Raw genomic sequence first — 25,838 nt, 5'->3', positions numbered from 1 at the left:
GGCATGAGCCATTCAAATGGCATTTTTTTCTTGCCCAGTACATGTATAGCGAGTCTGATCACTGGGGGCGGGGCGGGGGCAGGGCATAACAGGACTTTTTGGGTGTATTAGCTGATCAGTTAACTGCCATTTGACAAAGGAAATGTTTGCTATTTGAAATAACTAGTCTTTGGTATTAGTAGCACAGGGTATTCTAAGAAACCCTTTCAAGTGAGAGTTTGTAAGTAGCCCATGAAAAGTGCTTGCTGACTATTTATGTGACCCTTTTCTTTAATTAGGTGTCTTTGCATTGCTGCAAGCTTATGCTTTCTTGCAGTACCTGAGAGATCGACTTACAAAACAAGAGTTCCAGACCCTTTTCTTCTTGGGTGTGTCACTAGCTGCCGGTGCTGTGTTCCTCAGTGTCATCTATTTGACCTACACAGGTAGGTGCCATCACCTATGAGATGTGACTTTTGTCTCTGATTATTATTCAAAGAGATAATTATTTTACAAATTTTTAAAATATATTCTATTTCATCCTAGTAGGTCAAATGGTTGTATTTTGTACAAACAATATTCAAATAATAGTCAAAGTTTCTAAAATCTAAAAAGTCCACACGCATGTTTCTCTTGCTGGATGAGTAGGCCCAAACTGTTAACAAAAATCTTCCAGTGATAATCCACAGTGTGCTTGCCCTCTCTCCTACCAACACACACACCTGTGTTTTGGGCTTTTTGCCCCCTGTACTGGCGATTGAACCCAGGGGCTGTTTCCCATTGAGCTTCAATCCCAGACCTTTTTATTTTGAGATAGTGTCTTGATAAGTTGATGAGGCTGGTCTTGAACTTGCAATCCTGCCTAGGCCTCCTGAGTGATGGGATTAAAGGCATGCACCACTGACCAGGCTCTCCTCCCCACTCTTAAACAGTCAACCAGATTCATTCATCTGCTTCTGGATTCTGAATTGCCTTCTAACCTTGCCTTCAGCCGCCCTTAGAAACAAGTCAGACTCTTTCTAAAGTTAATATTACCAGCCTAGCTCATAAAATCATGAAGGACTGATAGGAGTAAAAGGCACAGTGTTTAAAATCCCCATTGTAATTTATCTGATGGGATTTGACATACTGGAGTAGACACCCACCGCCCTTTTTAAAAATTATCCAGACATTAATGCCTTAGCCTAAGTGCTAAGTTTCTTGCTGTTTATTTTTCTCTGAAGACAGATTGTTCATGGATTGTTTTTAATTTGATCACTATCTTATTTGATCTGACTGCTAGCCATATGAAAAACATTGGCACCTATAAAAGAAAAACCGAAGTACTTTGAACATTATTTTAAGTCAGTTCATAACTAATGAAGAAAGAGAACCATAAAACATTTAAAAATTTACAGAATAATAAAAAAGGCAGATAATTTCCTCTGCATTTTTCCTCCCAAGGTTACATTGCACCGTGGAGTGGCAGGTTTTATTCATTATGGGACACTGGGTAAGTGCAGATATGTTATTTAGCTTCATATTAAACACCCTTTTGTCCTCTGTGCTTATTTTGTCGGTATTTCAGTCAGTACTTTATCAACGTAAGTACCTAGGATGTGCTAGTTTAGTATACTGCTGAACCCCTTGCATTTTATCTTAGTTAATAATGCCTGCTTGAATATGCCTTTAGCATGAGATGTGAGCTCTGTATTTCTATTGAATATGGCCAACTCCTTATTTTAGTTTTCTTTGTCAAGACTCAGGTAACAAACTTGCAATTTTTTTTTTTTCCCAGTACTGGGGATGGAACCCAAGGGTGGTCTACGTCTGAGATGCACCCCCAGGCCTATTTTTTTATTCTTTATTTTGAAACAGGGTCTCACTGAGTTGGAAAGAGCCTCACTAAGTAGTAGCGGAAGCTGTCTGCAAACCTCGATCCCCCTGTCTCAGCCTCCCAAATGCTGGGATTACTATATAACATATGTAGTTTTCCTCTTAAGTAATATTTTTTAGTTATTAAGAATGGGTGCTTATAAACCCACATGCCATAGATATGCAGAAATTTTATTTTTAATACCATATGATCTCTTTCTGGCATTTTAAAAATCCATGAAATACTCTAGAAAATATATAAAATGAAATAAAGATTTTGGTTTTGAATTAGACAGCTGGTTCAATAAAACTTTTTGTTTAAAAAATGTTTCCCTAGGGAAAAGAAAATGTTTTATTTTTATTTCTGTCTTCCTATCCTGTTTTCTGTCTGTGTTATTTTCTAGGTGAACCAGTAAAAATGTTAACAGTTTATCAAATGGGCGTGCTTTCTGATGTGATAACAAAGAGGCTCATTCATGCCTGGGTCTAATTAAAGGACATAATCAAATTATGTAGGATGACTGAAATGTATGGCTAGCTTGTGGATCCCCCTTAGAATATCTGAGGGAAACAACTATAAAGTATTATGAATCACTAGGTTAACTATTGTAGTTAACCTTACTTTTACTTTCTGAGTTTTAATTGACCACTTTGAGATCTCGATGTCTCAGGAATAATTTCCACTTTCCCTTGTCACTTCCACTCCATAAGCCAGGCATTGTGACAATATGATATCTTACGAGGTTAAATGAAATTCAGCTGGTGCACATGTAGGAGATGGAGATTAAGTGTATAACAGATTCCTAGTTGAGCAAAGATTTTCATATTAGGAATTACAGCCAACCGTTTTTGATTAGCTCTTGGTAATCCCCTTTATTTTACAGAGGGCACATGGTTTTAGTTTTATCAGTGTAGATCAGATTTATTTCCACTATACGTTAGAATGTATGTTTAAACAAGAAGAGGTGGGAAGTAGGAACCATATCTACACAAAGAGAATTTTCTCATTTCAAAGGAACTCCTAGGTGAGTGTGGTGGCACATGCCTAAGTCCCAGCTACTTAGGAGGCTGAGGTAGAAGATCGCTTGCCATGAGTTCAAGACCAGTCTAACCAACACAGGAAGACTCTGTCTTCCAAAGAAAAAAGGAAATTCCGCTTCACTGTAAATAATACTAACTCTTTTAATATCAGGTATGCAAAAATACACATTCCAATCATTGCGTCTGTGTCCGAGCACCAGCCGACGACTTGGGTATCTTTCTTCTTTGATCTACATATTCTTGTGTGTACCTTCCCAGCAGGCCTTTGGTTCTGCATCAAAAACATCAATGATGAAAGAGTATTTGGTAAGAGATTTTTAATGAGTAATTTGATTTGGCAATAATTATTTTCCATCTTGAGATTATTACTTCCCTGTAAGAGTTTTTCTTTGCTTGACTACTGAGTATATTCAAGATAAATTTTCTCCTGTTTTGCACAGGTGCTTGTCCAAGAAGCTAATTGAATTTCCATTATGAATATTGTAATTATTAGCTATTTTGATTTAAAACAAGTATATAAATTTTATATTCAATTTACTGTGGTTTCTGAGAGGTTAATGCTATTGTTATAATCAGGTTGAGAATTGAAAAGTATAAATTTGCTGACAGCATAATTTTGACTTGACTTTCTAAGTTAGATTTGATTAAGTAGGAAGAAGTTTTTAGGGGCATTCACTTTCCTATTTTCAGGGAAAAGTAATGGAGTAAGATTTACCTTTTTTTTTTTTTTTTTCAGTACTGGGGATTGAACCCCAGGGGCGTTCTTCTCTGAACTATACCCTCAGCCATATTTTTTATTCTTTATTTTGAAATAGGGTGAACCTGCCGGGCGTGGTGGTGCACGCTTGTAATCCCAGCATTTGGGAGGCTGAGACTGGAGGATCACGGTTCGCGGACAGCCTCAGCTACTTAAGTAGTGAGGCCCTCCGCAACTCAGTGAGATCCTGTTTCAAAATAAAGAATAAAAAATTGGGCAGGGGGTGTAGCTCGGAGGTCAAATGCCTCTGGGTTCCATCCCCAGACCCACAAAGAAAAAGAAAGAAAGAAATAGGGTGAACCTGTGATCCTCCTGTCTTCAGCCTCCCAAACTGAGATTACAAGCTCGATCCACCACACCGGGCTCTAAATACTTAAAAGCCAACTGTTTATGATGTGATATTCAAAGTAACCAGTTACCAAAGGCTTCTATATGATTTAATCATTACAAGAAGTGTGCTGTGGCTGCTTGGTACACGTGCTGAAAGCTGACCCTGAGAAATGCTTTGTGACATGCACAGGGCATACAGGCCACTCATTTATAACACCTAGCATCCACATGAGTTTTAACAAAAGGATGACACTCATCCTTTCCTCTTTTATCTACTTAAACTCTAGATACGGCCTTGTTCATATTGCATCATTCAAAAGGATTTTAACATATATCTACCTCATGACCCAGCAGTCCATTTCTAGGTATTATATAAGTGTGTATGTGTCCCAAATGACATATTTAAGAATGCACATAACTATTTTAGCCCCTAATTAGAACATTGCAAAGGTTGTCCACAATAGAATGGATCAAGTAGCTTTAGATTATATGGAGCCTCAGATGATGACTCCAACTTTGAAAAATTAACAGCCTTCAGCCAGAAATGGGAGAGCCTTTTCCTGGGGTTACCATCTAAAAGACTCTGGTTATTAGACTTTGTTTGTTTGGTTTTGGTTTTTTTTTGTAAAGTGTGCTAACAGTGACCTTTATAGGTTACTCCTTTGACTAATAGCTTAGATTCTCCTCATCCTATTCTTTGCTTTAAAGCAGGCTTTATATCAAATATTTGGCACTGGCTTTGCATAGACTATTTGATTCTGTAAACTTACTGTGTCTAATGATATAATACAGACATTTTCATTTGTCAGGGATTTTATAACATATGTTATTGACATAATGATTGACAAACTACAATTAATTAAATTTGAATCAAGATACAGCAGTTTTAGATTCTCTAAACTGTTGCCATATAACTTTTATTTAGTCAACACTAATTACTTCTTCATATGACCCTCATTTATTCAGTACTAACAACTTAAAAACAATGTCTTTTTGAGACATTTGTCTGCTTTTAGATTGTTTTAAACTGTGTTATTAAATATCTAGTTCAGTCCCCCGAAATGTTGTAAGAGAGCTTGTCTTTGCAGTTGCTCTGTATGCAATCAGCGCCGTCTACTTTGCTGGAGTGATGGTGCGGCTGATGCTGACTTTGACTCCGGTCGTCTGCATGCTGTCTGCAATTGCCTTCTCCAATGTCTTTGAGCACTATTTGGGGGATGACATGAAAAGGGAAAATCCACCCGTGGAAGACAGCAGTGATGAGGACGACAAAAGGAGCCCGGGAAACCTGTATGATAAGGTGGGAAGTCTAAAGTAAGGCCTTTAAATTTTACGTCCTTCCTTTCTCCACTACAGAATGAGCATACATACTAAGCATATTAAGACATGAGATTACCTGGGCGTGGTGGCACATGCTTGTGATCCCTCTGCTTGGGAGACTGAGATGGGAGGATCACAGGTTTGAGTCCAGCCTCAGCAACTTGTGAGGCCCTGTTTCAAGATAAAGAATAAAACTGGGCTGGAGATACAGCTCTGAGATAGAATACCCCTAGTTTTAATCCCCAGTACCACCACACACACAAAAAAATGAGATTAAGTGGAGATTTAGATAAGCTGTGACATTTCTAGTTGATTGATTGCACTGTTTGCCTCAAAATTCGAATCTCATTCAGTCTTTTGGCTCAGAGTAAGGAAACAGAATGTACTCAAAGAAGGAATTCTTACTTCTTTTTGGCCAGCTGCTACCTAAATACTTAAGGTTTAAATAGGCTTCCATTTTTGAGAGCAAAAATTTGGTGCTTTCCAAAATTACATAAGATTTTAACTAAAAAACCATGTGGACAAGTGCCTATCCTTAAGGTCCATGTTCCTTGCAAACTTTTGAAGTAATAATTTGGGCCAGGCGTGGTGGTGCATACCTGTAATCCCCACACTTGGGAGGCAGAGACAGGAGGATCGCGCAGGTTTGAAGCCAGCCGTGCTGGCTTAAGAGACCCTGAGACCCTGTTTCGAAATAAAAAAAGTTTAAGATAGGTCTGGGAGTGTAGCCCGGAGGTAGAAGGGCTCCCAGGAACCCTAGTACCACAAAAAAAAGAGTAATAATTTAGCCGGACATGGTAGCGCACGCCACCATTCGGAAGACTGAGACTGGAAGGTTGCAGTTGATGGACAACCTCAGCTGCTTAGTGAGGCCCTTTACAAATCAGTGAGACCCTGTCTCAAAGTAAAGAAATAGGGCGGGGGTGTAGCTCAGAGGTCAAATGCCCCTGCGTTCTATCCCCAAGCCTGCAATAAATAAATAAATAAATAGAAAGTAATAATTTGGAAGGCTTGAAAGTGATATTTGATTTTTTTTCTTAGCCTTTCAGCTTGTTAGTAATAGATAGCTGGTCCATATAGTGTAACTTGTTTTTAATCTATTGTCTGTCAAGTAACAGGATAATTATATTTAGTCCCAAGTGTGGGAAAGACTTGTAAAATTGAAATACTTTCTTGAATAACAAAATAAACTAGGCAATTTTAATTTGGGCTAGGTTTTTAAATACTGATCAACAGTAAGTTTAGGAATTAGCCAAACTTTTCATTTTTTCTTTTCTCTAAGGTCAATATATTTCATGAAGATTTCTATTAATAAAGCATTTCCTTGGTCCTGTTGTTATTTTGTTCTTTCTGTCCTTTTGTGATTTCTTAATCAGCCTTGTAATTTAGAGCTTGTGGCTCTTCTCTTGTTCTCTCTTCTGGTTTCGGAGAGGGACGTTTATTTGTGTTTAAACAAATCTTGGTTTTAGGACTTGGGATTTGGAAGGCTGATTCTATAAATAGTTTTTACTCCATGCTAAAGTCTCCACAGCCTAGATTATACCTAGATATTGTTATTTTCTGTATGTGAAATTAAATTTTATAAGGGTTTTATATTAAATCATATTATCAGAATGGGGGGTTTTGGTTGTCTCCCTTGTATTTAAGAGTTCAGGATAACTGGGTTTAAAAGCAGCCTCTAACTGGAGATTATTTTGCTCTGAGATCAGCCCCCAGATTGGATATATTACCTAGGTAACCTTCTGATTCATTTTTGACTTTAGAATCTACTTTGAGTTTTAGGAAATTCTTCATCATCCACAGAAGACTATCTGACAATTCACATTTAAATTGATTAACGATCTCCCAACCTTTTTTTCTTGAATGTCATAATGAAGAACGTGGAGTGGTGCGTTTGTCCGACCAGTGTTTGTTATCTTCAGGCAGGTAAAGTGAGGAAGCACGTCACTGAGCAGGAGAAAACTGAAGAGGGGTTGGGCCCCAATATCAAGAGCATCGTCACCATGCTGATGCTGATGCTGCTGATGATGTTCGCCGTCCACTGCACCTGGGTCACGAGCAACGCCTACTCCAGCCCCAGTGTGGTCCTGGCCTCTTACAATCACGATGGGTACAAAAGGATTTTATACAACCTCCTTTATTGTTTCAAGAGATAGAATGGTGTTTGTGAGGCTCTGAATTTGAATTTACTTTGCCTGCCTGCTTTCCTTGCTCCCCTCCTTCCTTTCATCCATCCATCCTTCCTTCCTTCCTTTCTGTGGTACTGGAGAGTCGACCCAGGGCCTCACACATGCTGCCTCAAGTGCTCTACCATTGAGCTACATCCCCAGTCCATAATTGTACTTTTTTTTTTCTTTTTGGTGTGGCCTCTCTCCCCACCTTTGTTGGGCTGAGTACTGCATACATAATCATAAGCATCACTTTTTCTCAAAATGTGCCTTGGACAGCCGGGCGTGGTGGCGCACACTTGTAATCCCCGCGCTTGGGAGGCAGAGACAGGAGGATCGCGCAGGTTTGAAGCCAAATAAAAAAATACAAAAAATAGGTGTCTGGGAGTGGAGCCCGTAGGTAGAAGGGCTTCCAGGAACCCCAGTACCACCAAAAAAAAAAAAAAAAATATGCCTTGGACACAGTGAATCATCACTGTGAAACTTGTTATAAATGCTAATTATTGACCCCAACGTAAGCCTAATGAATCATAAAGCTGGAGATAGAGCTGAGCAACCTGTCACTTAACCAGGTGATTCTGATGCAGCTAATTTATTATCTCGTCTTTCCCTCCCTTCTGCTTCACATGGGTGCCTAGTACCTTGTGGAATAGTTTAAGCCCTACTTCAGAACTACGTAATCAGAATCAGAATCAGAATTTGCTTTTTTTTTTTAACAATATAGGTAAGTGATTTGTATGCATATTAGTTCAAAAACCACTGGTCTAGCTCTTTATTTTTTTTCCTACTGGTAGAGGCTTTTAACAACCATCGTTAAAATAAGAAATTACTCAGTGGTTTAATACCTCAAGATTTAAAGTTATTCTTTTCACATTTAGAACATTGTATTTAAAAGAATATAATTATTTTCAGCACCAGGAATATTCTAGATGATTTCAGAGAAGCTTACTTTTGGCTAAGGCAGAATACGGATGAACATGCCCGAGTGATGTCATGGTGGGATTATGGCTATCAGATAGCTGGGATGGCTAATAGAACTACTTTGGTGGATAATAATACTTGGAATAACAGCCACATAGCACTGGTAAGAACCTGATTCTTCTTTTAAAGATCAAAAGTCTACTACTTACTATCAGCTTCATTTGTGATCAAATAGTATTTTGAATTCTCAAAATACTTTATTTTCTAAAATACTTGTTTATATATGTATGAGTAAAGTAACTTTAAGGTATACTTATTTGTTTAAATAGTATTTACTTTGCTATATAAATATAATTCAGAATTGTGGGCTGATTCTGGTAGGCTTTGTAATGTATTTAGCTTATTGGAGAATTAGGCAAAATTAAAGTTTTTAAATGTATTTTCCATTTTATACATTTAAAAATTATTTGCAAATATAAAGCAATACATTATATTTTATGGGCAGGCAAATTATGTTCTCTATTAAATGACTAATATGCACAAATTTATCACTTCTCTATACTTTAAAGATTATTTAAATAGATGAAGTGGGTCTTAACTAAATGAATTCTATTTGTATTAGTGTGTAGCTAATGAATAAATGTCTGCTCAACTAGGGAAAAAGATATATATGTGCTAGCGTGGTCACTAGCCAGCCCTGATTATGAGAAACTCTTAAAGTTTGCCTATTTTGCTGGAGCTCATGCTTTTATCCCAGTTATTCAACCAGCTGAGCTAGAGGGTCATAAGTTTGAGATCAGCCTGGGCAACCAAGTGAGGCTCTGTTTAAAAATAAAACTTTGAACCAGGCGTGGTGGAGCACGCTTGTAATCCCCACACTTGGGAGGCATAGACAGGAGGATCGCACTGGTTCGGAGCCAGCCGCGCTGGCTTAAGTAAGAGACCCTGTTTCCACATAGAAAAGTTAAAAAATAGGTCTGGGAGTGTAGTGCGTGGGAGTGTATCCTGGAGGTAGAAGGGCTTCCAGGAACCCCAGTACCACCAAAAATAAATAAAATAAAATAAAATAAAACTTTGAAAGGGCTTGGATAGTTCAGTCATGGAACACTTGCCAAAAATGCGCAAGGCGCTGGGCTCAATCCCCAGTATGACCAAAGGAAAGGAAAAGGCTTGCTTGTTTTCATTTTTAAATGTTAATTTCATAAAAATTATAAACAAAATATTAGAACATGTATTTTTATTTTGGCATTTCTGCTCTAAATTGGTTATAATAGGTGAGATGTTTTTAGATCTCACATTCTTTGAGTTCATCGAAAATCATCTCTACAAAAAGAATTTTAGTGAAAGGCAAAGGAAGGGGGTACTGGGCAAGAAATTGACCAGACTATGTATGTGCATGTACACGTATGGGGCGACGAGTCCCACTATTAGGTATAACCATAATGCACCAACAAAGAAAGGAAAAGCAGAATTCCAAGTAAGTCAGACTCTTGAGATGCTTTCTAAATTGCAGTGAAATTGTACATTCACTTTTATTTTATTTTGTAGGTGGGAAAAGCCATGTCTTCTAATGAGACAGCAGCCTATAAAATTATGAGAACTCTAGATGTAGATTATGTTTTGGTAATTTTTGGAGGGGTCATTGGCTATTCTGGTGATGATATCAACAAGTTTCTCTGGATGGTTAGGATAGCTGAAGGGGAACACCCAAAAGACATTCGGGTAAGGACTAGATAATCCCAGGTATGTGCGAAGCGGTATCTTGCTAATCCCATCACGTTTGTTTTCATTGTTCTGTCCCCCAAATTCCCTTGCTCTGGCTTCACTGTTATTAAAGGCCGCATAAATGACAACGTTGTGCCATAGAGCCTAGTTGTGTAAGAGGCCACCTCATCTAGTTCTGTGTAATATACTCCAAGGCAAAGAAGTGGCTGGTGCGACTCTCAGGACGGAGCGGCATGCTGGCGCTCCATTCTGCCCTGTGCAGACCGCTTGCCCAGCTTTGTTGCCTTTACCTCTTGACGGCCTCGTACTTCATTCGCATTGTTTCACCTTTTTACTGACCCTTAACCTCCCAGCCTTGGAAGAGGACAGTAACCTTGAAATTGCTACCTTTGCATTGGTCTTTCTTCTTCTCCCAGTGTAGTAAGACATTGGTCATGACAATTTTTTTATTTAACAGATTATGGGTAGACATGAGTCAGAATTAGAACTGTGTCCGTTTGGTGATATGGGCAAATCACTCTGAGCTACTCAACATATTAAGTGCTTTGAACATTCATGTTCGAGAACTGGAGTTATAATAGTGACCAAGCAAGACAAGGTCATCATTAAGGGAGATGCCAGGAATACTCATTTCTTGTGCTGTTAGAGAAATGTGTGGTAATGTAGATGAAGCCTTATCTTAGTGGCTAGTACGAAAAGGATAATCTCTTGATGAAGTATTAGTGTAAAGTCCAAACTCCTTCCTTCGTCTGGGGTGCAGCCCTGTACCCTTCACCTTCCTTTGCCAGCTTCCTGGCCTACTAGCAGTGTCTTTCTACTCTGCCAATCTGTTCTCTGAAACGTGCCTGTGGTTTCCTTCCTCGGCTCGCTGGACACATGTGATTGCTGTTCTTCTTGGAACACCTTCCCCTCCACATACTTCTCCAGAGGCCCTTCTCTAAGAGCTCGCCCACATGTCTTCTTCATCAAATTACATATATTTTGTAGTTAGATTTTCTTTTCTCTCATTCAGTTGTGAGCTTTTAGAGGACGGGCCTCCAGAATTGTGCTCTACCTGAGGAAAACACAAAAGATGAGAGTAAGGTTTGCACAGAAAGGTCTTTTGAGGAAATTGTTTGCACGTGTGTCATGCGAAAGGGATGAAATAAAGCCCCAGATTTCCTGGTCAAATGTAGATGCTGTGACATTTTCTTTAGCTATGATTAGTCAACATTGTTTCCTTGAATTGAATTAGTTTCCTTGAATTGAATTAATCTTCTAAAATTTAACTCTTCTAGTATGTGGTTTTCAATTTGTAAATTCTCCTTAGCAATGTTAAAAATAAAATTATGACATGTGATAGGTCATTACTTTCCAAATATATGATTTGAATACTTGTGTAGAAACCTCAAATTTCTTTATTTTAAATCATTATTTTAATTGTCGTAAATAGTACATTCAAATGATGCAATACTGAAGTATAAAAGGATTTATAGTACAGTTACTCCCCATAAAAAGGGAAACTCTCTCTAGTTAATAACAGTGCATTATGTACTTGTAAATTACCCAGGAAATGGGTTTTAAAGTGTTTTTGCCGTAAGAAAATAAGTATGTGAAATAATGTATATGTCAATTAGCTCAGTTTAGATATTCCAAAATATATCCATGTTTGAGATCATGTTATACAACATAGATAAACAATTTTGTCATTTGAAAAAAACAGACAAGTCTCTGGTAATCACTATTATTTTTTTGTGATTCTTATTCAAGCTGGTGACTAGGAACAAGAGATATGCTCCATTCACTTTCCAAAATACACTAGAATCTTTCCAAGTTAGACTCTGGAGAGCTTCTTATTCCTTTCATATTTGCATAGTGTGTTGCATTATGTGTTTGTATGCCTGATTTATCTATGCTACCCCGTTGATGAACATTTAGGTGATTTCCATTTTTTTTAGTCTCAAACATTGGTGCAATATTTGACTTCCTACTTTTATTATTTCATCCATATGCAAATTGTAAGAGATCAGAAGTTACATTTTTACTTTTATAAAAATTTAATTTGTAACTTAGAGTACCAAGTCCTTTATAAAGATTAATTTATAATTAACCTAATGAAAATTACTACTAAAAATAGTACTACATATTATATTTTCTAAACATGCCTTCACCAACTAGAGGAGCTGATTTTACAGTTCATATGGGAAAAGTGAGGAAATGTCTAAAGAAGAATGATGCAGGTGAAAACAGTTGGAGAGAGCTAGACCGTCCGGCATTAAACCATGGCCTTGGTGCCATTTTCTTTACAGTAGTAAGGCTTTGTAAGGTGGTTTATTTACAATTTGATGGGGTTGATTTGGGGCGGTGTAAATGAATGTGGCTTTATGAAGATAGCTCAAAACCCGACCATTATGAGGAAGTAAGAAAATGAAATGTGTAGCTTTGGATATATTAACTTGAACTGACATGGAAACTTTTGGGTTTTTCTTCTAGGAAAGTGATTATTTCACCCCACAGGGAGAATTCCGTGTAGACAAAGCAGGATCCCCTACTTTGTTGAATTGCCTTATGTATAAAATGTCATACTACAGATTTGGAGAAATGCAGGTTAGTTTAATCGGGTTTTCTGTGATCTTTACCTAAAAGGGGGGGAAATGCCTCTGGGAAACAGGGCGAGGTTTTGCTTGCACTGTGTAGAGGTGTGCTTCTCTGAAGATTCCTTTTCCCGCTTCTGAGATTTGTGTGTGAAAAGTCAGGAAAGATTTAGACCAAGGACTGCTTCCCACAGTCTTTACTAAACACCAGCTCAAATCCAACCTTTTCTTCCCTTTTGACTCTGCTTTGGGAGTGTGTCTCCCTGCTAGCAAACAGCACGTTCTTGGGTAGGTCACTTTGCTGTTTGGTGGGGAAAAACCTAAAAGAATTGAATTATAGTCACTTGGGATGTTCCTCTGTACCTGTTCTCCATTGCCACGGAGAACTATAGCTGTCTGGGTCAGAGCTTCCCAGAAGTCAGCACCATGTGGAACAGAAGTGTACAGGTCCACAAAATGAGTGCACGTGAGGGAGTGTGGGCTTGGTGGAGACCGGCTCTGCAAGTCCTGCAGGCTGGACGCAAAACGTCATTTTGAGGAAACCAGAACATGTCGCCCCAAGATACGCCTCTGACTTAAAACTTACTTCTAATGTCAAAACAGCCAAAAAGGAAGAGTCTTCTTCATTTGGCCTCTTTGCTGCTCAAAGCCAGGAATCAAGTTTTCTTTACTAATGACAACTCCAGATTTCTCATCAATCAGGGGAGGCACCAGAGGGACAGATACTGCTCCCTCAGTCTTTCCTCCTTATTTACCTTCCCGGGGATGCCTGGCTACCTTGGAGACATACAGCCACTTCCCCTTGTCATGTGATTTCTTTGTAACTCTGTTCCTTGTTGAGCATGGCATGTGAGCCAGAGTTCTAAGCCATTGCTTTGAGTTCCTGTTCACTGAGAGTCCTTCAATTAATTATTTTATTAATTAATTTTGTATTAATTATTTTTAATTGATAAAATTTTCTTTTTGAATCTGTTCTTTGTTTCAGGGTCCATCAGAGCTAAGAACTATGAGGGTTAAGGGAAAAAAATTATATTTCTCCTCATCTATCTCTAAGTTATTTTTAATGACTTAAATTAGATTTAAACCTCTTAGCATACATGACTATAATACCAAGTTATTACTAATTGTAAGGTCTCGGCAAAAACTAATTTCATACTGTTTTCTGGTTGATATCCTCGAAAGCAGAGGAAAGAATACTTCTTTAATTTTATACTGTTACCAGGGATCAAAATATCTGTTCAAACTGAGGAGGTTGGTTCAAGCTTTGGTGTTTGAAATGATATTTACGTGTGTGTGTGTGTGTGTGTGTGTGTGTGTGTGTGTGTGTGTGTGTGTGTGTATTTAAAATGGTGTGAGTGTGAGAGAGGGAGGGAGGGAGGGAAAGAGAAAGAGAAAGAATGAATGAGAATGAATATGAACATGAGAGAGTTATCGATCACCATGCCCCAGTAAAGCGATCATAGTAATTCACATTTGTAATCCCAGTACCTGAGAGGCTGAAATAGGAGAATTACAGGTTCTCAGCCATCTTCAACAACTTACTGAGGCCCTCCACAACTTTAATGAGACTGTTTCAAAATAAAAATAGGGTTGGCGTAGTTCAGAAGTGGGATGTCCCTGTGTTCAATCCCCAGCACCAAAAACGAAACAAAACTTTATAGGTAATATAGGCTACAATACTTGCTTAGTTTTCAGAAGAGTTTGCAGATCACTGTTTTAAGGACTCTGTTTCAAAGTAGATTTGGACAGGCATTGGCTTCCTCATTAATTTACATGTAGATTACTTTGTTAGGTGGCTTTAAAAATAAAACATCAGGCAGAGGATAATCTAGATTTAAGTTTTTGTTTGTTTATTTGTTTCTTTGAAGGCCACTGCCTGGTATGTAATCTCATGCTAACAAGGAAGTACTTGGTCATAATGATTATTTTTCTGCTTATAATGAAACTGTTAAAACTGTTGATCAACAGTTGAAGCCATGTTTCTAGCATATGTTCATTTTGATGTTTGCCTTACTTGAGAATGGCATATAGTTAAAATAAGAAGTGTAATTTTTACTTTCATGGAGATAAGCAGGAACAAATGTCTGTAGGCTGCTCATCCACTCCTAAGGATTCTGGGAAGCTCTGATTCTGACTTATTTATCTTCTTGATTCCTTCCTATCTAATTAGATATGTAGGAGAACTGGCAAAATATATTACTTGATTCTGTTTTCTTAATTTAAATTAAGGAGTGGTTTTTGTCTAATGATAACATTGACTGCATGCCAATAGTGACTCTTTTCCTATGGTTAACATTCAATACCAATGTTATTTTGCAGCTGGATTTTCGTACACCCCCAGGTTTTGACCGGACGCGTAATGCTGAGATTGGAAATAAAGACATTAAATTCAAGCATTTAGAGGAAGCCTTTACATCAGAACACTGGCTTGTCAGGATATATAAAGTGAAAGCCCCTGATAACAGGGAGACACTAGATCACAAACCTCGAGTCACCAACATTGTCCCCAAACAGAAGTACTTGTCAAAGAAGGTGGGTGCCAAGTGAAGCCATTCCTGTAAGAGGACAACCCAGGGTTGATTGGTTGGTTGGGCTGTATGAAAAAGATAATTTCCGAAAATCGCTAATAAATTTCTCTTTGCCGGATTTGTAAAGACTATGGTTTACATGTACAAAATAAATAGGTTAGCCTACTAGGAGAATTATTAGCAAATTGCTTAATAGAATTGTGATTTTTTAAAATTGCGATTAATTCCTCATCTTTGGGTCACAGCAAAACTTTTATGCATCTTCATGTTCCATTCTTACTATGATGTTACTATACTAGTCACTGAATAAAGAGCAGGCTTTAGTGAGGCAAGTCCTGAAGCAAAATCACTCATCTGGCCGGGCGTGGTGGCACGCGCTTGTTATCCCCACGCCGGGAGGCTGAGACAGGAGGATCGCACAGATTCGAAGCCAGCCTCAGCTACTTAGTGAGGCTCTCAGCAACTGTTTACAAATAAAATATAAATCAGGTCTGGGAGTATAGCCTGAGGTAGAAAGCCTCTGGGTTTCCACCCCCTCTACCAACAAAAAAAAAACACACATCTGAAGGCAGTTACTTGATATAATCATTATGACAAAGTTTGTAGACAAGAATTATGATGGACTGTTGCAGTCATTTTCTAACAAGTATTTAATAAGATATAAACTATTTTATTGGTCATTATTGCTTGTCTAAGCCAAATAGAATTCTAATTTTCCTTATAAAGGATTACTAAAATCAGGTATTTGTGTAGATTGCCAATCTATGGAAGATTGAGAAATAATCCTATAATCAATCAGGTAAAGTAGTATGGTTGTATTATAAGGTACTAGTCTTATAATACTAATTATCATTAGACTGATTGCAGTCTTATTTTGAAAAGATGCTTAGGTTTTCATAGCTCAGATCAAGTTTTTGTTGTTGTTTGTTTTTGTGGTGCCGGGAATTAAACCCAGGAGCATTCTATATCCAAGCTACACCCCAGCCCTATGTTTATTCTTTATTTTGAGACAGGGTCTCACTGAGTTGCGGAGGCCTCCCTAAGGAGCTGAGGCTGGCTGCAAACCTGGATCCTCCTGTCTCAGCCTCCCAAGTACTAGGATTACAAGCGTGTGCCCCCACGCCCGGCTCGGATCAGTTATTTTAAATCATTTAAAGCAACTGTTTTAACCCTTTGTGACTTTAAAATGTATGCCGAGTTTGTTCAGAATACAGCTTATTTCCATTTGTTCCAAAAAAAAAAAAGACACTGAATATTAGCTATATACAAACATTTTATATGAGTATTTTCTCTGCCAGATATAGATTACCATATGTAGACTAACATACTTAAAGATGTCACCTAGAGCCGCCAGTCAGCTGACAGCTCAAGCGAGCTGGTTTCTCACAGGTTCCTCCTGGATTGCACAAGAGGAGCTGGTGCATTACAGCAGCCCAGGGCTGCTGGTCTAAAGAAAGTTACTCAAAACTTGATACCCAAGCCTAATTTTATTTTTTTAAGAAAGAGGCTGTTCAACTTGCTACCTGGCTGAGGACAGAGATCCAGGAGGCAATAATCCACCCACCAGCCTCCTTCCTTCTGCTTTGCTTCTTTTTTCGTGGTACTGGGGATTGAACCCAGGTACATTGTACCTCTGAGCTACACTTCCAGCCCTATTTTATTTTCTATTTTGAAACAGGGTCTCACTAGTTGTGGAGGGCCTCATAAGTTGCTAAGGCTGACCTTGTTCTTGCGACCCTCTCTTCTCAGCCTCCCAAGTACTGGAAATACAGGTGTGCACCACCATGCCCAGTTAATACACTTTCCTAATCTCACCTCTTCTGTCTTCTCATCCATCTTTTCCCAAAATAAATAAGTATGAATAGATAAATAAAAATCAGTCTGTCTCGTGTGCCCACAACATATATTCTAGTAGCCAGTAACATGGAATTTTTGTTTTCCATGGTTTTACATTCTGTTTTGTCTTAACATTGTAGAGGAATGCCTTTTGTTGACTTCTCTTTCCCTGCCCTGGTTTTGATTTCGGAAGTCAAGGGTGTGCATACAGTAGCCACTGGGAGTTGTGCCAGTGTGCGCTCGGCAAGGCTGAGAATCATAGGCTAGACTGTGGGAAGGGCCTCTGGCTTGGATGATGGAGTGTTGGGAAAACGCCCTGTGGACTCAGTTACATACTTGTTTACTCCTAACATACATTAATGAAAAGGTACATAGAAAATGTTTGATTTTAGAAGTCTGCAGATAATGATAATAAACTAACTCTTTGACATGGTTTATAGAATTTTGAGGTGTTCGTTTGTTATTGGAAATTGAATTCCAGGCATTCTACCCCCAAGCTACACTCCCAGCCCTTTATATTCATTGAGAAACAGGCTCCCACTAAGTTCTGAGGCTGGCCTAGAACCAGCGATTTACCTGTCTCAGCCTTCCAAATACTGGGATTATAGCTGTGTGCCACCACGCCTGGCTTGATGTGTGTTTTTAAAAATGATACTGTCCACACCGGGCGTGGTGGCGCACGCTTGTAATCCCCGTGCTTGGGAGGCGGAGACAGGAGGATCGCACAGGTTCGAAGCCATCGCGCTGGCTTAAGAGATCCTGTTTCCAAAACTAAAAAAATAGGTCTGGGAGTGTAGCCCGGATATAGAAGGGCTTCCAGGAACCCCAGTACCACCAAAAAAATAATAATAAAAATAAAATAAAATAAAAATGGTACTGTCCAAAGTGTTTTACATTTACCTTGATAAAGGTGACCTATAATGTGATTAACAAGTTAACTGTAACTGATTTTTATAATCTCAAAAAGGGATTGCATTTTGCCTTGTGTTGTTATTGTTAGAAAAATGTATACATTGTTTTGAAGTGGACATCTTGACTAGAAGGAAGATGGCTCTGTATTGACCCTTCTCTAAGAGTTGTATTTAAATAGGATCTAATTGAGTGGTCACATCTCTGATCTTCAGCCTCTGTTAACACAGCACTTTGGTGCATTAAATTACTTGTTCCCCACCCGGGCATGGTGGTGCATGCGTGTAAACCCAGTACTTTGGAGGCTGAGACAGAAAGATCGCCGCTTTGAAAACAGCCTCAGCAACTTAGTGAGACCCTGTTTCAAAATAAGATGGGGCTGGGGTGCAGCTCAGAGGTAGAGTGCCCCTGGGTTTCACACCAGTCCACACACACACACAGGCGTTGCTTTCTTCAGTACCTAGGGATGTGTCATATAAACAGCCACATGTGCCAGTGTGATTTTTTCCTATAGGATTTCAACGTAGCAAATGCTTGCAGTAATTTCTACCACTGAATTACAGAAATTTGTTTTCTTATAGCAAAAAACATGTTGAAAATATTTTAGTAGGACGTTAAGAAAAGTGATTTATTTTTTGAAAGATCTGTGAAACTCAAGGAATGATTTGTTTTTCCATTTTAAGTGCTTACTTTTCTTCCTAAGAGATTATTAGAGAATGTGCCACAGTTTTGTAGGCTAATGCTGAGTTGCTTACACAGATGAGGACAGTTACCACGTGGGCTTGTATTTGTGATAGCTGATTCCTTGGAGGCACCTAGCCATTTTCTGATTCCTTAGTCTAATGTTATGTCCTGTCATGCCTGGGAACCTGACCATTACTCCAGCCAAGCATATGTGGCTGCAAGGGAGTGCGGTTCCCTGCTTGACACTCAGGACTGCTGTGGCAGTTCTTCCATCTTGAAGCTAAGGCTCTCGTCCTGTCCAGCTCGGGTTTGGCATACTTAGCAGGGAACACTCCGTGGTACTTAGTTACTCTCTGTCATAAGAGAAGCTCAGAGCCTCTTGGGATTGTCCTCATCATAATGCAGTAAACCATGTGCGTATAGATTTTTTAATTTGAAAGAAACTTGCACTAATACTCTGTGTTTTGTTTGTTTGTTTTTTAGACTACCAAACGGAAGCGTGGCTACATTAAAAATAAGCTAGTTTTTAAGAAAGGCAAGAAAATGTCTAAGAAGACTGTTTAAGCGCTGTTTGGCTCCTGACTTGAAGCAGTTGTCCTTGTGAGAACTGGTCTTTGCCTTTGGCTCATGTCATGTTTCACATCAACAGAGGGCACAGAACTATCTCTGGTCCAGGTTAATGTACAAAATTTTCTGGCAATGCCTGATTAAAAAAAAATTGGTTTACTGAGAACAGCTGTTTTTAATTTGTATATGAAGCAAGACAGAGCTCTGCTGTGAATGTCTAGCAGCAGATTTTTTTTATTGGTACATATTATCCTTCAAATCTGAGAATTTGGACTAACTGCACCAAAGAACCCTCTAATTTGGTCCCTAGCACATGCATTCTTGTCAGTGTTTTTATTTTACAAGACCTGCATTTTATTTGAGTTCCCAAATAGCAATATGTAAAATAAAAGTGACAAAATGCGCCGAGAGCTTCCTGAACCAGTGAACCAGCCCAGGTCTGAGAGAGAGGTATTAGAAAAGTAATTATACTTCCTTGAACTATTTATTTTCATGTTTCTCCACTGTAAAGAATGTTTCATCAAATGTACACTTGTATTGCTTGGTGTTGAGTGATGCCGATTGAGTATTGACGACTCAATATTCAGTTGCATAGCTGACTGATTCACGTAGCTGTTTCTGTTGACACATTAATGCTGCTCTTAGCAGTTGTTTTCACCAGGTACTTACAGAGCAGACTTCATACATTGTTCATTCAAGGGCTAAATTTATATCCTTTGGAAACCATACAACTGCACAGAATGTTACTCTTGCCAGAGTGGGATTTGATACCTTGGTACTGAGGGTAGCACTATGTTTACATGCAAGAGATTAAGGAAAAAACTCTTAAAGTGTTTAGGTATCCAGTTCATTTTCTGTGATTCTTCAAAATGACAAAGGATTTGTAAACTTTGCCTGGATTTTCCCCATTTTATAACAGTTTCATCATCACAATGATTTTTGTTCTCTTTTTTGTGTTTGTGTGTGGGTAGTGGTGGTGGTGGTGGTGGTGGTGGTACTGGGGATTAAACTCAGGGGCATTCTACCTCTGAGCTACACCCCAGCCCTATTTTATTTTATTTTAACACAGGGTTTCATGAACTTACCGTTCACTGGCCTCCAACCTGTGATCCTCCTATTCCAGCCTCCCAGTCCTGGGGTTACAGGCGTTCGCCACTGTGCCCAGCTTCTGCTCCTTATTTTTTTAATACCTTAAGCATTTGATGAAACACTCTTTAGAGCTATATGCATTTTCTTACTTTTATTAAAAATGTGACAAAATTGTCAAAAATGCACTAAAATATAAATGGAGATTGAACATGTTCACTTTCCAGCTTATAGGCAACTTTATACAGACTTGAAAATTTTCTCCAGTTGTTTAGTAAAAGTGAAAGAGAAAGGTTTTTTCCTGCCACAGGATATAACTTTTTTTTATATAACAAGCATAACACACCACTGCTTTTGGTGGAAAAGTGCAGAATAGTATGTACCTTTTATGAAGAACAGTGTAATTTACAATGTTCAGTGAGAATGTCACTGCTGATTTTCTTTTTCAAGGTGTAGAATATTCTTTGATTTATAGAATCCATTTTTGACCCAGATGATGGTTCTTTTACAGACCAATAAAATGACTGAACATTTTCACAAATAAAGTATAACTAAATCTGGATTTCTGATACCTTGTCATTGGGGGATTATATTTTACTTTGTTGCTTTAAAATTCAACGCAGAGAAGTTGTTGACTGTAGGGAAATAAAGTTAATTCCGATTTTGTGTTAAGTGTGGTCTTTCTCAAATCTTTTGGAAGAAATTACGGAGTACTGATCACATAACCTTCTTCCTTGTTCAGTTCTACAAAGATTTTAGAAAATATGTGTGGTAAAATTAATTCAAATTAAACCAGGTGTTTCTTTTTCACCCCAGAATGAAAATCTCATCTTGGTTTTTCTGTGGGGGCGGGGAGAAACCTAGCCAAATCGGAATTTTATCTCTGTTCTAATAAGGATAGGAATCTGACAAGTCCCTATTCCGTAAACTTCTTGGTATTTAATCAGTAACTTAAGTTTAGAATTTTTTCATGGGCAGAAAAGACTCCTCAGTTTTCCCAGATTTGTTTTTTTGTTTTGTGTGGCACTGGGGATTGAACCCAAGGGAAATTCTACCTCTGAGCTACACTCCCAGCCCTATTTTATTGTTTTAAAACAGAGTCTCGCTTAAGTTGCTGAGGCTGGCTGCAAACCTGCAATCCTCCTGTCTCAGCCTCTCAAATTTACTGGGATTGCAAATGTTCTCCCCTGCGCCTGGCTTATCTTGTGAGTAGATTACCATATTGTAACTATTTAAGAACTGGTGGTTTTACTGTAACAGAAAAGTGAAAATATAGTCGTTTGACTACATTAGAATGTAACTGGCTTAGAACACTCTCGGGATCTCCAGGTTGATTTCCGTGGGACTGCTAGTTACACGTGATAGCAGAATTAGAGGGTGACACCTGGAGTTCCGGGCTGCATTCAGGCCGCAGTGCTGTGCGCTGCAGATAAGGCCTGGAGGCAGCAAGCCTCACGGCAAGGTTCGGTTTTAGTCTTGTTGTTGACCTGCCTGAGTTTGCAGCCGTAGAGTCTGACCCACTTGAGTCCCTAAGGCACAACGGGGCCAGGTTTGCAGGTCCTACAGTATGCCACGGAGTGCTGTCGGCATCTCTTGCTGTCTATATACATGGGATTGGAGTCACCCCAGAAGTGAGTTGCTGGGTCCAGGCAAGGTCTGAGGTCTTGTTGCCTCCTGGTCCTTATCGGTGCCAGTCATTCTATTTCATTTTGCCTTCCTGGAGGTTGCATAATTTTCTGTTTAGTTCCCCTTTTTCTGAGGTATCGATGTGCATATTTCTCTTAGCTCTTCTTTAACTTATTAAAAGTCACTGTCTAGCCAGGCGCGGTGGCGCACGCTTGTAATCCCCGCGTTTGGGAGGCTGAGACAGGAGGATCGCACAGGTTCGAAGCCAGCCTCAGCTACCGAGTGAGGCTCTCAGCAACTCAGTGAGACCCTGTTTCCAAATAAAGAATAAAAAAAGGTCTGGGAGTATAGCCCGGAGGTAGAAAAGCCCCTGGGTTCCATCCCCAGCACCACACACACACACACACACACACACACACACACACACACACGTCACTGTCTCATATATATAAAGCTTTCAGCATTTGTGCTGCAGATTACCTAGGAGTTGATACTTACCGGCCCATCTTTTGTATGTTTATGGCTTTCTATGCCTCGTTCCATGGGGATGGTCTCCTGTGTTTTCTTTCAGAAAGTGTATTGTACACTTTTCACACTTCATTTTGCAGTCCGCCTGGGATCCATTTGTTGAGTACCGTGTGAAATTTTTTTTTAATTTGGGTTTTTGTTGTTTTGGCACATGAAGACCTAATTCTCTCAACACCTTTATTCAAAAGCCCATCCTTTTCCTGCAGCCCCCTTTGTAGTAAACAGATTCCATTTGCTCTGTCCCATAGGGATCTTATCTTTGTGTTAACATAGCCTTGAGATGAAGATACTGGAGAGTTCTCCTTACAACGTTCTCTGACCTTCTCTCCATTGCTTATGGGATCTGGCTTTTTCATACAGACTTTAGAATCAGGTTCAGTTTTGCCAAAAAGGGAACCCTTAATGGGCTTTTGATCATTTGGGGAAAACTGGCAACTTTTATGTCAAGGTATGTCATTGATAAACTGACTGACAATTTCTAACGCTTAGTATAAAGTTCATTTTTCTATATTGAAATTGTATGTAACAACCTTGTTAAACTCATTCTAACTTGTTTCAAAATATATTGTGAAGGTAACTAGGATGAGGGAATCATGACTGTGTGTGTGTGTGTGTGGTACTGAGGTTTGAACCCACTGACATTCTCCTCTGAGCTTCAGCCCCACCCTGTTTTAACAGGGACCTTTATACACACACTGCTTTCAGGTACGTGTGGAACAAGTCACATACATGTGTACATGCTGATTCTCATGTCCACAGAAGCAGTGTGTGCGCCCTTTTGGCAGTTGTTGGACATGTTGTCAGTGTTTTGTAACTTTTTCCTTTGCTTGTTATTTTCTGAGGATTATTAAAATTGCACACTACCACAGATGTGTCTGTTTTTCCTTAAATTGTGAATTTTCTTTATATGTAGATTCCATATTTAGTGTGTACAAATTTAGAAATTATTAGTAGATTGGAGCTTCAGTTTATCAGGGTTTATTTTCAGTAATGCTTTTTGTTAAAAAGACTGTTTTATTATTTGACTAATGATAGCATTCTGGTATTCCCAAAATCTCTTGTCCCAATATGTCCTACTTTGGATTTATTGATCTTCTAACGTGTGTCTTAATGGTTTCCATCAGTTTAAATTTCATTATCTTATTAAATATCCCTTCTGCCTCACTCTTTACTCTTCTGAGGCTCAAATTAAGCCTGACCATACCTTCTCAGAACCATCTTTAGCTCCTCTGGATCTTCATATTCTTTCTCTCTCTCTCTCTCTCTCTCTCTCTCTCTCTCTCTCTCTCTCTCTCTCTCTCCATATATATATATATATATATATTTTTTTTTTGGTGGTACTGGGGTTCCTGGAAGCCCCTTCTACCTCCGGACTACACTCCCAGACCTATTTTTACATTTTTATTTGGAAACAGGGTCTCCTAAGCCAGCACTCGTGGCTGGCTTCGAACCTGCGCGATCCTCCTGTCTCTGCCACCCAAGTGCGGGGATTACAAGCGTGCCCCACCACGCCCGGCTTCATTCTTTGTATTTTAACCCGACATTGTTTCTGGAGTTTCTGTTTTTGTTTTTGGTATTGCCTTCCCTCTCTTAAATCTGTAGGTTTTTTTTTTTTTAACATAGTAAGCATATTTTGGAGTCATGTTCCTAAGTCCAATGTCTAGAGCTCTTGAGGGTCTTGTTTCAGTTGCATGATTTTTTGTTCATTTGCTGCTAGTGGTTTGTGGACTTAACCTCCCAATAGACAGGGAGATTTTTGCATTCTAGATGTTGTATTTAAAAATTTGTATGGATAGATTTAGGCCCAAGGTGTTATACAGCCTACTTTTCAAAAAAAATTGTTAAAAACAAGTTACATGCACCCATATGTTTTAAGACTATGGTGCTGAGCCAATTACCTTATATCTTCTGATAGGAACTCTTCTAGAGAAATACAGAATACAAGCCTTATGAACTTGTCAGAAAGTATTCATAAAAGCTGGGCATGGTGACACACACCTGTAATCCCAGTACTCGGCAGGATGACACGGGAGGATTACATGTTCAAGACGAGCTTGAGCAACTTAGTGAGATTTAGCAAGACCCCGTTTTAAAATAAAATAGGGCTAAGGGTTTAGTTAAGAGGAAGAATGCTCCTGGATCCAATTCCCAGCACCACGCCACAAACCAAAAAAATCCATTAATAGCCGAGCGTGGTGGCACATGCTTGTAATCCCCGCACTTGGGAGGCGGAGACAGGAGGATCGGACAGGTTCAAAGCCAGCCGCGCTGGCTTAAGAGACCCTGTTTCCAAATTTTAAAAAATATAAAATAGGTCTGGGAGTGTAGCCCGGAGGTAGAAGGGTTTGCAGGAACCCCAGAACCACCCCCCAAAAAATCCATTAATAATGCTTATCAGCGGGGTGTGGTGGCGCATGCTTGTAATCCCTGCACTTGGGAGGCAGAGACAGGAGGATCGCAGCCTCAGCTACTTAGGCCCTCTGCAATTTAGTGAAACCCTGTTTCAAAGTAAATAAAAATAGGGCTGGGGGTGTGGCTGAGAGGTAGAATGCCCCTGGGTTCCATTTCCAGTACCGCAAATAATAACTAATGGAATTAGTGGAATTTTAGATGTATCTAAGGAAATTTGAGCTAATTCAGAGTTACCAGTATATCAGAGCTTCAAATCCCTGAAAATAAAAGACAGACAGGTATAATATTTAATCGAAATATATTTGTCTAATATCTACAAAGTGAATGATTGGTCTTAAGAAAGCAGACAAAAGGCACAAAATTAGTATTACTATAGAGAAGCATTCATGCTACTGGATTTTATAAATATCATTGGAGTGGCACAGTAAAAAATAAATTAAGCATTGAGCAGAACTCAAATCATTTTCCCTTGCTTCTTGTTTTGGTCGCGGCTGCCCTCGTTAAGAGGAAAATGAAACCAGGAGCTCAGACACGGGCTGGGTGTGCGTTTCCGTCACGGTAGCGTTCTTGCAGAGTTTGGGTCGTACCAGGGAGGCACACTTAATGGAAAGAAGCAAAAATCCACAGGAAGTGCCTTTTCTTCCCCAATCAGAATATAAGGTTGAGTGGTGGTTGTGAGCGTGTGCATGTGTGTGTGCGGGCACGTTCACATCATGTGTTTAACTTTTTTGTGTGTGTGGTACTGTGGATGGAACCCAGGGGCTTTTCTACCCCCAGGCTATACTCCCAGACCTATTTTATAATTTATTTGGAAACAGGGTCTCACTGAGTTGCTGAGAGCCTCACTGAGTAGCTGAGGCTGGCTTCGAACCGTGATCCTCCTGTCCCAGCCTCCCAAGTGCAGGGATTACAAGCGTGCGCCACCACGCCCAACCTACTTCTAAAGCCCTTTTTTTGTCATAAAAGTGGTGAGGTCTCCATGTGATTGTTCTCC

At 39.2% G+C, this 25,838-nt stretch overlaps 1 protein-coding gene across 1 annotated transcript in view; it reads left to right on the top strand.

Annotated features, from left to right (window-relative positions):
* Positions 1-19,189, top strand: part of STT3B (STT3 oligosaccharyltransferase complex catalytic subunit B) — a gene marked incomplete at both ends in the record, with an annotated part of 88,878 nt that extends 69,689 nt beyond the window's left edge. Inside the window, 10 exons of the mRNA XM_080715666.1 lie at positions 279-425; positions 1,423-1,471; positions 3,026-3,180; positions 5,050-5,261; positions 7,204-7,391; positions 8,362-8,533; positions 9,919-10,092; positions 12,568-12,681; positions 14,988-15,200; positions 19,109-19,189. Of these exons, the coding sequence (XP_080571792.1) occupies positions 279-425; positions 1,423-1,471; positions 3,026-3,180; positions 5,050-5,261; positions 7,204-7,391; positions 8,362-8,533; positions 9,919-10,092; positions 12,568-12,681; positions 14,988-15,200; positions 19,109-19,189 (1,505 nt within the window). The remainder of the gene's footprint in view (positions 1-278; positions 426-1,422; positions 1,472-3,025; positions 3,181-5,049; positions 5,262-7,203; positions 7,392-8,361; positions 8,534-9,918; positions 10,093-12,567; positions 12,682-14,987; positions 15,201-19,108) is intronic.
* Between the last annotated feature and the right edge of the window lie 6,649 nt (positions 19,190-25,838).

This window comes from Muscardinus avellanarius (assembly GCF_963383645.1).
Source record: "Muscardinus avellanarius genome assembly, chromosome: 18".
NCBI lineage: Eukaryota > Metazoa > Chordata > Mammalia > Rodentia > Gliridae > Muscardinus > Muscardinus avellanarius.
The sequence above is the reverse complement of the archived record's forward strand: the minus strand, read 5'-3'. Positions and strand labels throughout refer to the sequence as shown.